The sequence below is a fragment of the Prinia subflava genome, chromosome 2, assembly GCF_021018805.1.
Source record: "Prinia subflava isolate CZ2003 ecotype Zambia chromosome 2, Cam_Psub_1.2, whole genome shotgun sequence".
Classification (NCBI taxonomy): domain Eukaryota; kingdom Metazoa; phylum Chordata; class Aves; order Passeriformes; family Cisticolidae; genus Prinia; species Prinia subflava.
This window is the reverse complement of record NC_086248.1, coordinates 6,677,519-6,692,476: the sequence shown is the minus strand read 5'-3', so window position 1 is coordinate 6,692,476 and position 14,958 is coordinate 6,677,519. Positions and strand designations below refer to the sequence as shown.

The 14,958-nt window shown below is 45.8% G+C and overlaps 1 protein-coding gene across 6 annotated transcripts in view; it reads left to right on the top strand.

Moving 5' to 3' along the window:
* The window catches only part of EVA1A (eva-1 homolog A, regulator of programmed cell death), a 203,990-nt gene extending 189,405 nt beyond the window's left edge, over nt 1-14,585 (top strand). For 4 of the 6 annotated variants that reach the window (XM_063424127.1, XM_063424137.1, XM_063424149.1 and 1 more), the window contains 3 exons: nt 1,509-1,673; nt 5,413-5,598; nt 13,120-14,585. In XM_063424127.1, coding sequence (XP_063280197.1) covers nt 1,509-1,673; nt 5,413-5,598; nt 13,120-13,490 — 722 coding nt within the window. In that variant the 3' untranslated portion in view covers nt 13,491-14,585. Of the gene's footprint in view, nt 1-1,508; nt 1,674-5,409; nt 5,599-13,119 lie in introns of all 6 variants that reach the window. The other 2 variants (XM_063424129.1, XM_063424118.1) reach the window with 1 other exon arrangement.
* Nucleotides 14,586-14,958: the final 373 nt, after the last annotated feature.

Genomic DNA, 14,958 nt, shown 5'->3' with positions numbered 1-14,958 from the left:
CAAGACCTCCTTCAAGCTCCTGCCAAGCATCTCAAAGTGCTTTGCATTTTTAATTGTGCTTCTTCACGCCCCTGCGAAGGGTGGAGATGAGAGATAGCACAATCCCAAGTGGAGCCCTGGGGAAACTGAGGCACTGGGAGGTGGCAGCCTGCTTGGAATGAGAGAGGAAGGTGGTGTTAGGCTTGGAGAAAGGGGAAATGGGCATCCCAGAAATCTTCTCTTGAAGCTCATGTAGGTCTGCTGAACTTGTGCCTAGTGTTCAACAGTCTGTGTCTTCAGCACACCAAGTCTTGCTTGTCTGCTATGCATTAATGTATAGTGAAAGTGTATCACTGACAGAAAAAGAAATCTTTCTCCTGTGGATATTTTAGTTTATTTTTGTCTTTCATCATTCAATTTGTCTGCTTTCTGAAGAGAACGACCTGTATTGTTTCTTCTCTTTGTATGGAGAAGCACTTTGCTCTGAAATAGCCTCAGGTGTTGGCTGTGGCTGAGAACTGGTTAAGCTCCATGGAGGACTCCATTCTTTGTCCCTACAGGGGAAATTAGTGAATTTACTGTGTGGATTCACCCTCAGTGGGTGTACACTGAGGTAGCTACACTAGCTTTGATTTCTTTACCTGGTTGTACAGCTGAAGAACTGGCCTTGTAAGGAGGAGAAAACACTCCTGTTATTAGGGCATGCTTTGATCCAGAGACCAGAGACATCCAAAAAATCTGTCACATATTGACCTATCATTTCACTTGCATATTGCTCATGCTGTGGCTGACAAAACAGAGAGCAGTAGGGATTAACTGAGTCTTCATGTTCCTCAGGATGGTGGGAGTGGAGAATGGGCCTTTCCCATCTTACAGCCTAAAACTCAATGGGAAACAGTCTATTTTGTATCTCACAGGGTGGGGAGGGTTTCTTACAGCAGGAATTTATTTTTGTAGTGGATTATTTAAGCTTTATGATTTCACGTGAACAGCATCATCTAGAGTCTGGTTTTGTGAATCTGGAGTGGAGAGAAACGTCTGATGTTCAGTCTTGATCCAGCAGCTTGATGGATGGAGAGAGGTAGGATTTCAGGCACAGCTATAGCCCCTATTGCTATAGGGCATCCTGTCCAGCCTGCTGTTATGGTGGGAACAGAGAGCTCCAACTGGAGTGCTCTGAAGCCTAGAGCTGAGGCCAAAGCCTGGCTTGCTAAGCTCTATTTCAGTTTCTGAGATGAGTGTCTAAATAGAACATCTGAATCTGATCCTTATCCTAGTCTCAAAGCTTAATTTTAAACAAACAGTATCTTAATCACTTTATGGTTTCCAGCATTCTCTGTTGGATTGTTGGATGTCTCTATGCTGGCATTTGGAGAGCATTCATCGTGGTGGAAAATGAGTGTCTGTTTGGGCTGCACATGGTATAATTAACTATCAGCTGAGCCCAGAGCATGACATGACAATTCTCCTTCTGACCTGCTGAAATAACTCACTCTAACAACTATGCTCTTCTTGCTCCTCTCTTTCAGTTCCCAAGAAGCTTCTGCATGAAACTCAGGCAGGACCAAGCGATCAACAAGGGTATCAGAAGCCACATTTTCCACTGCAGCCAAGAGTGTTTGACCCCAATGTTATAGGGGACGGCGTGTTCCTGTCGGATGTCTCTCCTTCCAGCATAGAGCGAGCTCTCCCAGGTAGCTGTGACCATTGTGAACACTAACAGGGTTGTGAGAACTGTTCCTTTCCATCTCCCCTTTTCTGGATTTCTGTATTGCTCCTAAATCCCATCCACATCACAGTCAGAAAGGGCTGTGGCAGCTTCAAGACGTGACCAGCGGTGGGCTAAAGTAAACTGTGAAACTGTTCGAGAACACCGGATTTCTTGGAATAGCAGTAGTGGCCATGCATGTCCAAACTCATCACAGAAATACTTCCCAGATCTGTCTAGTGGCAAAGTAAAAAAAAAAACCAACAAAAAAAAAACCCCAAACAAAGCAGAGACAGTAGATCTGCCTCATGGGACAGAGAAGTTTTCAAGTGAGCTTTGAAATACGATGCTATTTTCATAAAATGCAAAGTGAAGAGATATGGATGAAGTCAGATCTTAGCCATCTCTAGGAATAGGTGAGTAGGAGGAAGGGTATATGAATAAAGGAAAAGCACAGGTGAGCATGTGTTGGGTTCCTCAGTGGTTTTGTGTTGTTTCCCAATACGCAGGAGATGGTTTATGACTCTACTGAAAATCCCGGTCTGTGCTCCCAGAGATTCAGCTCGAGGGTGGGTATGGGCAGAGCTTGTCTCTGTCTACACTCCTGGCAAAGTTAATCCACAGCTTGGATAGGCAATTCACAAATAAATAAGAACTGGCAATAACAGCTTTGTCAGTTTGGAGGCCTTACTGAAAATCTGTCAAGGAAAAGAATTTTAAGTTAGCCCCAAATAAATATTGTGATCCTGGAGATTCTTTTAAGCAAGGAAAAATATCCTGAACTCATTTCCACTCATCTAAACATTTTACTTCTGAAAATGACACCTTTTGTTTAGTTTTCACATAGTTTATTCATTCACTTTCAAAATACTTTTCAAACAAAGATGTCATTTTGAAATTAAAACCTAGAAGAATGTTTCAAAAATAACAAAATACTTGGAAATTTCTGTAATCTCAATCTCCCTTCCTGTTTTATTTATTTTATTAAAACTATTTGCTAATGTCAGCCTGGTATCATGAATAACCTTTCCTGTGTTTATACTGTGGTGCTGGGCAAATTTACTGCTGGCTGAAAGAATTTTGTTCAGCTTTGCTGTAAACTCACAGAGAAACTGTTCAAGTGACTGGCAGCAGCTAAGAAAGGGTGGTGAGGAGAAAACTAGTAGTAGTGAGCTGGTTAGGCATTGACAAATCTTCAAAGATAGCAAGGAGGAAAGGGAGTATCTTTTAGTACGACCCTGAAAGGAATGGCAGACTAGGGAACCACACAGTGTAGCAACACATGGCCCTTGTGAAATTGTGTATTTGTTTTTTCCTTCCTGTGTAAGTCCAGTAATTTTCTGTCATCTGCGTCTGTGCTTGTACAATCCTGCCAATGATAAAACCAGTTCTGTGGTTTTGTGGTGCCCTTTGCTGGAGTTTAGTGCATGCAGGCCAGTATTCATTTAAAAACATGTTTGATTGCATCTGTTCATTTGACATGTTAGAAGTGAAAAGAAAAAAAAAGGGATTCTTCTTCCATCTCACATCTCGAGAGGAGTTGTCCCTTTGTCTCCTGGAGCTGTGAACATGAGAACTGTTGTTGCACATGGTTTACAAGGGCTGCTCCACACCCAGCAGAGGACATAGGAAATGTGTATGAGATTATATCCTGGTGGATAATCCATTTTCCTGGATTGTGAAGGGATTTTATATTAACCATTTCAGAGCCAGACCTCAGTCAGGAGACATCTCAGGCAGGATTCAGTCACCCCATATAAATGTGTCATTTGTGTGTTCACCTGGCTTCTGGAAGGGTGAGCATTTCCCCTGCAGCTTCTCATACCTGCCATCTCTGCATGGATGTCCTGCTGACCCTCGGCTGTCTTAGATGTCTGTGTATGAGCAAATATATTGAGCTTTAAGTGTCTGTTGTGGAGAGAGCTGAACAACTCTTTGCTGTCCATCAGCTAATAGCAGGATTCTCTTGCCTCAGTTTAGATGCATGGTGCTACTTGAGATGCTCTGAAATATGCAAGGTTTAGGTTCAGTTTTTAGAAGTTAAATATTTACCCTGTTCCTGTGAATTCCTATTTCTGTTATAGGAATTCCTGTAAATTCCTATTTCTTGGAATAGTGGCAGTAAAAAATTCTAACACTTGTGCAGGCAGATTTACCAGACAGGGAGGATAAAGGCAATATTAGAGGGCATGTTAATCTGAATTTTAAAAAATTCTGAGTTAAAAATAATTGTGAAATATTGCTATTGATTTCCTGCCAAATGTGCCCTTGGACCTTCTGTGTCACTTTTTTACAAGGAATCTGCAGTAACCTCTATTCTCCTAAAGCGAGGGGCTCTTGGGATTTTTAACTCTTTGGGATATGAGACCCAAGCACTCATGTTTAAACACTTTGCTTGAAGTCCAGTCATTAACACCCTGGTAACCTTGAACACGTGGCTTTCCCAAGGCCATGCAACTATTCAGTGGCAGAGGTGCAGCTGTGCCCACATTGCCTGAGGCTGATCCCTCACAGTGACACCTGGACATCCGTCCCCGCTGGTTCTGCTCGAGGCACATTAGGAGTTGGCATCACTGCACACACATTCCTGCCCTCAGTCCCTCTCCATCCAGTATTACCTGTTCTCTTTAAACACCCCTCACTTTCTGTTATGGCTTCTTTGGCTGAGCTGCCTCCTGGCACCCACAGCAGGAAGCCAAACGTGATGTCTCGTGCTGCTGGGAAAGGAGATGGATCAGGCAGCCAAGGAGCAAAGACCATCTCACATCACAGCTCCTGACAGAATGCCTTTGCTTGCATGGCACTGATGGCACCATTGGAGATGGAGCTGGCAGTGTCCTGAATTTAATACCTGCAGATAAGTGGAAGCCAGGTGCAAGTGTGTGATTTTACAGAGTGATGCTTGCTTTTGGCCAGAACTAGACACTCAGAGAAGGGAGCCTGAAAATCTATAATAGCTACAGTTAAAAACTCACATGGATGGTGGAGCTGGATCCTGTGCACTGACTTTTTCCTGTGTTGGAAACAATTACTGTTTTGTAGTGGGGGTGTCTGCTGCAGATCAAGGTGTGGGGAGCCCTCACCAGTGAGCTGATAAGGTCTGAAAGGGTCTCTTTGAGCCTCCTGGAATGAACTGCCTCCTTAGCTCCAGTCTTCAACAAATAAAATCAAATCATTAACCCATGTTCACTCACCTCTCCAGAGGGGAAATGGTGTCTGGGTGAAACACAATATGAGCAGGCTTCTGAAGGAAGTCATAAACTCAGGTCTGCCCTTCCCCACAAAGGCTGGAGAGAAAGCACGTCTGTTTGCCAGGTGTGGATGGATCACTACAGCCCCACAGCAGCAGAGGGTGGTGGGCTCTGCCTGTGCTTTCCAGTCCTCCTTACAAGCCTAGCTGAACCCACTGTTGATAAAGGCTTCTTTGATTTACATCAGAGAGAAGAAACCTGATTATAGATTTGCTGTAGCATAGGTGGGTGTGTCTAAGTGGTGACACGAAAGAGCAGGAGATGGGGGCGAGGTGATGATGCCTGCATGCAGATGGGGTATGTGTTCAGCTCAAGCTGCTTGAGAAGATTTAGTTACCCCCCAAAAAGGGACAAATTTGGGTGGCTCCCTGTCGAGCACCTCCAGATTTCTGAACACAGATGGGAATAAGGCAGGGTGGGGCTGGGTCCCGTTCTACATTCCTCATTCCTCGTTCCCTTTCTGTGTCAAAGCAGAGAAGAAGAAAGGGAGGTCGGCCACTTTCTACCCTGTAGACAACCCCATCCTCCTGCTCCCTGTGGATGAGACACAACCGCCGGCGCTCAGCAGCAGCAGCAGCAGCAGCAGCATGGAGCCCGTGGGCGTCGGCACGGAGATGGCCCTGCTCAGCAACGTCCTGGCAGCCTATGCCTTCATCACAGGTACTGCTCACACCTCCCTGGCTCCTGCAGGCTTCCTGTAGAGCCTCCTTTCACAGTCACCCGGGGCTAAATCTGCCTCTCTGAGCTGTTTGTGTTTCATTCTTCTCTCAGTGAATTCTCCCCTGGAAGGCCTGACCGGGGCAGCTCTAGCAGGCAGCGCCTAACAGGGTTCATTGTGCACAGCTTTCCACTGGGTCTGCTCTCACCTGGAGTTAAATACAATGGAATCTTACTTGTGGTATTATTCCTAAGGCTTCATTTTCCTGGAGATCAAAGCCTGGCTCATTAAGGGGGCAAGTTTGTTGTCCTGTAATTTGGAAAATAAGCAGCACTCAAAACTTTACGCTGCTTAAGAGAATTTGGCTTATCTTCAGTAGAAGTGTGAAGATGAAGTAACTTGAGAGTCTACTTAATTGTATATTTAAATCTAGTTTAGAGTAAGATTTCCTTGGATCACAGTTTATCTTTCACCCACGTGTATCTTTCAAGTCATGGGGGAGCAGTCTTCTAAAAAAAATTCACTTTAAAATGTGAAAGAAAAGACAGAACCAGGGGGAATGCCTTTAAACTGAAAGAGAGTGGGTTTAGATTAGACATTAAGAAGAAATTCTTTACTCTGAGAATGGTGAGACAGTGGCACAAGTGGCCCAGAGAAATCGTGGCTGCCCCATTCCTGGAAGTGTTCAAAGCTATATTAACTAAAACTCCAGTATGTGTGAGTTATTTCTTCATGTCTGCCTGCTAACTCAGTCTTGCTAATTCATTAAACAGCAGTGCATTCTTGGGGCCATGCTCTTGCTCTTGCTGAGATGCCACCTTGCTGCTAATCCAAGAGTTTGGATTTGAAGCACCTAACTTGGGCTTTGCACTTTGGAACCACTGGGTAGATTAGTGAGAGTGTTTCTGCATATTATTTAGTGAAGGTTTCTTCTAAAAAGACCATGAAGGGTTATACAAATTTCTGCTCTTCTAAACATCCAGTGCTGGCATCAGGATCCATTTTCTCATGACAGCCCTCAGAGTCAGGTACATTAAATGGAAGTAGTAGTGTTCTTCACAGAAGATAGCTGAGCAGAATAGATTTGTTTTCTTGCTTGGATATCTCCCAGGAAAAGTTAGAAAAACAAGCTTGAAAGGAGTCTTCTGTCTATCCCATTTTTCCCCCCTTACCTACAGCTACTATTTTTATCCATGAGAATACCTACCTTCTCATCCCTACTATAAAACAAAATCTGTTAATATTGTGTTCCACATCTGAACAGTAATGGGTGGAGAAAGATGTAGGATTAGTGGTCCAGGATAGCTGGGACTGTGATTCAGGGCTGCTGACAATGCTCCATGGGCTTTGCTTCCATTCACCCCCAGCAGAGCTCTTTGACTCTGTTGGTTTTAGGGCACAAGGTCTTGATTCATTCCTGTCACAAGGTGTCAGCCTTGGCAGGAGCCTCCAGATTTTACTGCAGCACAAACAACTTTAACTGTCCTGTTGCTGTGGGATTTGTCTCCCTGTCTTGTTGTGATTTCCTTGTGTTCACATCCACAGGATGTCAAATAGGTAAACTCTGACCTCAAAACTTTGGTTTCAAGTGCTGACTTCAGGACTTGGTTGCTTACGTTTTCCAATGTATCTTGGAACCATAGAATATTTTGGGTTGGAAGAGACATTAAAGATCAGCTGGTTCCCATGTTCCTCACCATGGTTGTTAGATGGGTTTCAGTCTCAGTGACATATATGTCCAGTTTGTTATTTTTTATAAAAAGAATTGATGACTGACCCATGGATTGAAACAGCAGATGTCCTAAACCATCTTTATCTGCTGCATGTAATTTAGCCTCTGCTTTTAGTGGAAATGATGGATTTGTCGTGATTTATTATATGTGAATATGGAGATGTTTTAGCTTATGACTTCAAAGACAAACTGTGTCACAGGGCACAAATATAATTTGCATTAAACTAGAGCACTGCCAAGCCAAGCTCTTCATATTGCATATTTTGAACAGCAGAGCAGTTGGATTTTTTTTGGTGCCTGCCTGAGTTTGGGGCCCTGAAGGCAGCTGAAGCCACAGCTGATTTCCATAGAGGATCCATTGTAGCGGCTCAGGAGAGGCAGGGCATTGAGGAGGAGAGGCAGGGCATTGAGGAGAGGCAGGGCATTGAGGAGAGGCAGGGCATTGAGGAGAGGCAGAGCATTGAGGAGAGGCAGGGCATTGAGGAGAGGCAGGGCATTGAGCAGCCAGGGAGGGGTCACACATCTTCCCACTGCTCCTGACCACAGCTCTGGGGCCAAAGAGAAACAGTACTGCAAGAACTGCTCTGTTCCACGACACTGGAAACGTCCCTCAGGTGCTCTCTGCAGAATGAAAGTGCTGCATTCAGGGCTTCCCTGTGCTGATGAGTTGCCTCAGAAGAGGAGTTTGCAAAAGAAAATTGTAAATAGGCAGGGGCAATATTAAAAAATGGATTTTCTCTTGGGGCAGAGGGTGGTGGATACCCTCAGCTCCACTGTAGGGAAATGGAGCTTTGGGTTTTTGCTGTTTCATGGGTAAAGTGTAGGCTTGAAAGGATGATCCTGTCTACTGCCATTTCTCTCTCCTGGCAGTGGGGTGTTGTTTTAGCCTGGGGAGAGCATCCAAAAATAATGGAATCCCTTCTGTGCTCAATGGTGTCCACATTTTCTGTACAAAATTGCAGTTTTGGGTGGGCAGCTGCAGGTGAAGAGTCTGCAGACTCAGTCACTCACACATGCAGAGAGGTGCCAGTATTAGCAAAAGGCTCTGTGCTTATTTCCACCACCTTTTTGACTGATATTCCCATATAAGAGCTGGGAATCAGCTCAGCAGGAGGCAAAAGAGTCCTGGTTTGCAGCTATCATGGTTAGATATCTGAGCCAGTTAGGTGTCAGTCTCATCCCAGGTTCCAGAACCTACTTCTCCAGAAACAGGGAAAAAGTGTGAATAATGTCAGTGAGGAATGAAATTAGTAGCTGATCCAACAGGTAAATATTATTTAGAGTTCAGTCTTGCAGAAGAATCAGAGACACCCTTTATTTGAAAGCTGATTTTCTTTACAGAATTAGGTTTTTTAATTAGAGGCAATCTCTGCCTACAAACCTCAGATGTGCTATTTGTCACGGACCTGTTCCAAACCTGCCTGAGTGTTTGGAAAGGCTTCACCAGTCTCAGTGACAGCTGGAACTGTCTTTGCAGTCACAGACTATCAGCAAGACCAGAAACATCCCTCGTGGTTATATAAATATTAAACATTCAAAATGTATCAGAGCTCTCCCAGTGCCTCCTTTAGGACAGGAGACATCCCTGTTTTGTCGCTGCACTCGGGATGAAGCAGTTGGAGGGAAACCTCCACAAATTCTTGTTTTATTCTTCTTTCATAAGCAAAGCTTTGCTGCCAAGTTATTAACAAGGGGCTTCCAAAATACAGCCCAGGGGAGATCATTCCAAAGTTTAGACTGCTTGGCCTGAGCTTTATTAATAAGGGGCTCCTGGAGAGCTTCCTCTGTTCTGTTAGGGGATTTTGGCAGCCTGTGGGGCTGACTGTAAATTCCCTAGAAGATATTGCTCCTACTGTTTGTCTGGCTATGCTTAATGCTGAACCTTTTACTGGGGGCCCTCTGAAATTGTCCTCCCCACTGAGGTTTGGGAATGCATGAAGCCATCACAGGAAGCCAACAGCGTTAATGCCTAGATTGTTTTTTATTTATTGAAACAATTTATTGTAATAGCAACAGCAGCCTTGGCCTGGGGCTTTTCCTGGGGAATTAATGGCAGTCTGGGCTGATGCTCCCAGCAGATTGTTAGCCCTCAGGAAACAAGCTCCGTAATTGCTGCTGGTTTGGTTGGAAAAATAAAATAAAATGTGTTTTTAATTTTTTTGGCCAGTTTGAATGCCTAGAAATTGGTGCCTTTTGTGTAGAGGGATATGTAGAGCATATATCTGTTGTCTGTATGGACTAATTTCAGGCTTGAATCAGTGGCAGTTTTATCAATGCTTTCAATCCAGAGAGAGAAATATGAGGAAGGAGAAAGGTAGCCCCAGCCAAAGAGACTGGCAGAAATTGGGTCCTGCTGGAAGCTCTGGGCTGTCATCCACAGCACTGGAAGAAAAAGCTTCAGTGGTCAAATTCTATGTTTTAATGAGGGTCTACAGACATACACACACAAGAATGCATATCAAATTGTCCTAATTCCTGCTACTCATGTCCATATGCTTTTAAAGAACTTTTTTCAAGTGTAGTAAGTGTTTTAAGGAGCTTCACTGTTGGTGTGATGAATCTGGGCCACCTTTGAGCTTTTGGAAGGTGCTGGGCATCCATTTGCTGAATAGGGTGCTGAATAAGATTTTGGTCTTTACAAGTAGAACATGCAAGGGGGTAGGCTCTCAAAATCACTAATCAGCCATCAACCCCCAAAATCTAGGCTATTGCTGACTTGGCTTCTTCAAGTGAGAAAAAGCAGAACAGAGAGTTTTTAGCTTAAGTTGCTCTTTCTGCTGTGAAACAAAAAGAGGTGCTGCTGTGTGATAAATGCAAGACTGCAGCTGAACACAGGGTTACATCTCCGTGAGGAAGTCCAGACAGTGCCTCAGATGTTGACAGAGTAGCTGTAGAAGCTCATAAATGCCACTGGAGCCCAAAAATTCAATTACAGCTCTTGTACTGCATGAAGAGCTGTATGGACGAGCACAAGCAGGGGGAGAAAAATGGTTGCTTAAGTAGCAATCGAGGTAAAATCACTCATGAACTGGACACAGTAGCATGGAAAAAGGAGTGTGGAGGAGAAAGGAAAAGCAGGACACGGGCAGAGAATCCACATGTGTCTGTGTCTCAGGCTCCAATCTATGTTTTTTTAATGAGTTGCTCTAAAGGAGCGAGCAGTGGAACTAATGCAACCAAATCAAGCCCATGTGTGTGCAGAATGTGGAGCCCAGGGAAGTGTGCATGGCATCCTCTTGGCCAGGCAGAGCCAAGGCAGGCTGCACCAGTGTCTTCCAGTGCAAACACCCCAGCTCTGCTCATCTGCTCACACTCCCATGATCCAGGTGTCCCCAGAGCCCTTCTCAGGGCTGCCTGAAAAAGGAGCTGGGCTTACTCTCCTCAGTTAAATTGCACATGGAAGTAAAAGTGTTATCAGGTAGGGACTCTGCTTTTCCTGGTTTTTTTTTTTCTTTATTGTTCACATAGAACTGGATGAGCAGCAGCAGCTTTTGCTTTTTCCTCCTACTGCACAAAGGAGGCTGCAGTTTTGAGTCCTGACCCTTGAATTCCAAGTAGCCATTGCCCTCAATGGAGGCAGGATTTCACTCAGCCAGGCTGCTGCAGGAGCCATTGGCACATCCTCCTTGCCTGCTCTGGTATCTTTTTTACCTTTGGAATTGTGCTGTCTTGCTTTTGTCAGAATATCTTAGTTTAAAGCCTGTGGCTTTGGTCTCCCTTGAGATTCCAACTACTGCTGCATTTCATGGAGTTGTTTGGTTGGAAGATACCTTACAGACCATTTAAAGACCCAGAGACCATCAGTTCTAAGCCCCCTGTCATGGGCCCACTGGCACATTCAGTTTAGTGTCCTGCTTGTTCTTTGCATTACACTGCGTTTGCAGGAGGCTCATCCACCTCTTTCTTTTTTTGGATTTACCTGCTGCACTTTCCTCATCTTTCTTGGTCCTATCTTCAGCCTGATTTTTCCCCAAGTCATCCACACCAACCTCTCTTGGATCAGTCTATTGATTTAGTATCCAATTTTCAGACTAGCTTGACATCTTCTTCCACCTTGGCTCAACAGTCACCTTTGAGATTCATCTGGGACAGAAGTGAGGAGCACAAAGGCATTTATTTAATCTCTGTAACTCTTCCACAAGCACCTCCAGGCACTGAGCTACACGCTGCCTAGAACAGCCAAGCCAGTGTTTGGGCTCTCTCCACAGACTCAGAGAATAATTTAGGGTGGAAGAGGTCACTGCAGGTCACCAGGTCCAATCCCCTGCTCAGAACATGGCTAACTTCAACTTGTGAGTCAGCTTTGAAATTAGAGCAGGGTCTTGCCCTGTTCAGTTTTGAACATCTCCAAATAGTTTCCAGTTCACCTTTTACAAACTTTGCTTTAGGAGATTGGCTGGAAAGGGCACTTCTAACAGCCCTGTGCAGGGAAGTGAAGCCTTTTAGCTACAGAGAGCTTCTGGGGCCAAAGGTCAGGGTCTCAGCTGGCAGAAGCTGTTATGGATCCATCACTGGGTTCAAGGGGATAAAAATCTTCTGAGGAACTGACTCCATCCTTGAGCTCGAGACACCCAGCAGACACTGCAGAGTAGAGCTGACACTTCTGCTCAGTTCACCCTTACCCATTTAATGTACCAATAAACCAGGATGGTTCAGCCCAGGGAAATGGCAGTAACAACATTTATCATAATTACAATTCTAAGTAGTCTCATGAACAAAAAAAAAAAAAAAAAAAAAAAAAAAAGGTGGTAAATAAACGAGATGACCTCATTTGAAAGGTATTGTGGATCCTTTGGAGTCTTGAGTCTTGTTTATCACCTCAGAAATGTGGCTGTGCAGGACTCATCCTGTTGGTGCACTGACTCCAGCTCTGCCTGTGGAGCACAGGTAGATATTTTGGTGGTCCGGGCAGGGAGCCAGCACTCTTGCCTTAGATAAGCAAATGAAGTCTATGAATAAATAATGTGCATTTTTGCCATGCTGCCAAGCCTCTCATTTCAGCAGGTTCACAGCACAGGGCATATAAAGTTTTGTAATCATCTTTATGCCTGGTTTGAAGGCAGTGGATGCGACAGCAAGATGCACCTACCTGCAGCTGGCTGTGCAGCACCCTGGTGTCAGCCCCGTGGCAATCAGATTAAATTCTGTGGGCTGCTCCCTTGCCTTGCCTTCCCTTGCCTTCCCTTCCCTTGCCTTCCCTTGCCTTGCCTTGCCTTCCCTTGCCTTGCCTTGCCTTCCCTTCCCTTCCCTTGCCTTCCCTTTCCTTGCCTTGCCTTCCCTTGCCTTCCCTTCCCTTCCCTTGCCTTCCCTTGCCTTCCCTTCCCTTCCCTTGCCTTGCCTTGCCTTGCCTTGCCTTGCCTTGCCTTGCCTTGCCTTCCCTTCCCAAACCTTCCCTTCCCTTCCCAAACCTTCCCAAACCTTCCCAAACCTTCCCAAACCTTCCCTTCCCAAACCTTCCCTTCCCAAACCTTCCCAAACCTTCCCTTCCCAAACCTTCCCAAACCTTCCCTTCCCAAACCTTCCCTTCCCAAACCTTCCCAAACCTTCCCTTCCCAAACCTTCCCTTCCCAAACCTTCCCTTCCCAAACCTTCCCAAACCCGCATTCCTCATGAGGGCCATTGCTTTGGCAGCAAATCCGCGGTTCAAATTCCTGATTGCCCTGGGGGAGGAGGCAGAGGGGGGCATGGAAGTGAAAGGGGAGGCTCGGGCCCTGCAGGAGCTGTTCTAGGTGTGCCCGGAGGGGCCGCGTGTGTCCCGCTCTCCTCCTCCATGGTTCCTCTCTCCCTGCAGAGAACCCCGAGCGGGCCGCCCTGTACTTCGTGTCCGGGGTGTGCATCGGGCTGGTGCTGACGCTGCTGGCGCTGGTGCTGAGGGTGTCCTGCCGCACGGACTGCAAGCGCTCCTCCTCCAAAAAACCCCCTCGGGAGCGGGACAGCGACAGCGACAGCAGCGACAGCGACGACGACTCGGACACCACGTCGGACCTGTCGGCTCGGCGGCACCGCAGGTTCGAGAGGACTTTGAACACGAACGTGTTCACCTCGGCCGAGGAGCTGGAGCGGGCGCAGCGCCTGGAGGAGCGGGAGCGCATCATCCGCGAGATCTGGATGAACGGGCAGCCCGACATCCCGGGCACCAGGAGCCTCAATCGCTACTACTGAGCCACGCTGGGGCTCCGGCACTCCTGCCCCGCTCCGGGGCTGCCCCGCACCTCCGAGGACAGGGAGGGACAGTACAATACGGGTGTCCCCCCTTTTCCTGGCGGGTGTGCCCCTGGAGCGCTTGGATGGACAGCAGTGTTTTCCCCATCTCTCTCCCTGACATTTTGGTATCACCCCTCTGCCCGGACACTTTCTGGTTTCAGAGAAGCGATTGCCAACTTCATTTCCGAGTAGCAGGCAGGGAGGAGACAGTGGCAGTCCCCCCAGTTTGGGATGTGGCACTGGGCACACCGTGCTGTGAGTGCTCCTTTCTTGGCTGCAGACGGAGGCTGTCCAGGATTTGGTCTCCATTTGGGATTTTTTGGTTTCCCTTTCCCGAGGACTGTGGGAGAATTGTGAACAAAATGACAGCTCGGGAAAGATGATTTGGGGAGGGAGGGGGAGGTGCATCCTGACCAATTGTCTTGTGACTTCAGAAGCCATGAGATTAACCTAATTAAAACCCAACAGCAAATAGGACTTGTTAAGAGCTGGGGGATGGGAGGGAGGGGGATTCTTCCATCGTGAAATCATCTCGGTGCTTGGATGTTTGCCATCGTGTATTCAGTTATTTATGGCTGTCTTTTCATCTTCCTTTTCAATGGGAACATTAAGGTTTTTTACTGACACCTCAGGGATAAAATCCTATTATTTTTTTGATTTTGCTCTCCCTGCTGGCCCCTGTCAAACACAACCCAACCCATCTCCAACAGTGAAATTCTGGTGATATGAGATGTGTCAGTGACTAGTGAAAAGTTAACAACCTCAAAGAGGTTGGAAAAAGTTTTCTTTTTGTTTTGTTTTAAATATATATATATATATATGAAGATGCTGCACAGGAATGTGCCTTATTCTTTTTTTTTTTTTTTTTTGGTTGTTGTTGTTAAACTACAGTTTTCCTATGGATAGCAATGCACAATGTTTTATATATTTTATTAAAAAAATGAAATTATAAAAAGTCCGTGTTTACCAGAGGAAAACCAATACAGAAGAAGCCATGTCTGACAACAAAATGGGTAATAAATGCTAAATAAACTCTGGTTTGCTTCAGTACAATTGAATTTGCATCCTCACTTTTGGCATAGGTGTTGCTTGAGGGAGATCTTTGGTGGAGTAGCACAGCTCTGCAGGCAATCAAGGCTGATGTTTTCTGCAAGCAAGGAACTGGCAGCACCTCTTGTTTTTGGCTGCAGCCCATCTTTCAACTTCTGTGGTGCACATGGGCAGGAGAGCTGAGCCATGGGTTGGTTACTCAAGGAGCCACCTCAAAGTGATTTCATGATGCTTTGAGGCTGTCCCCCATACTCACCTCATACCTGGGCCAGAAACAAATGTTAAGTGAACTAAAAAAAGAAAAAAGTATGGAAGAAAAGGTGCAATGTTTTAGTGTTTCTTCAGTTGTCCCCTGGAGTTTTCAGTGGGATGTCAC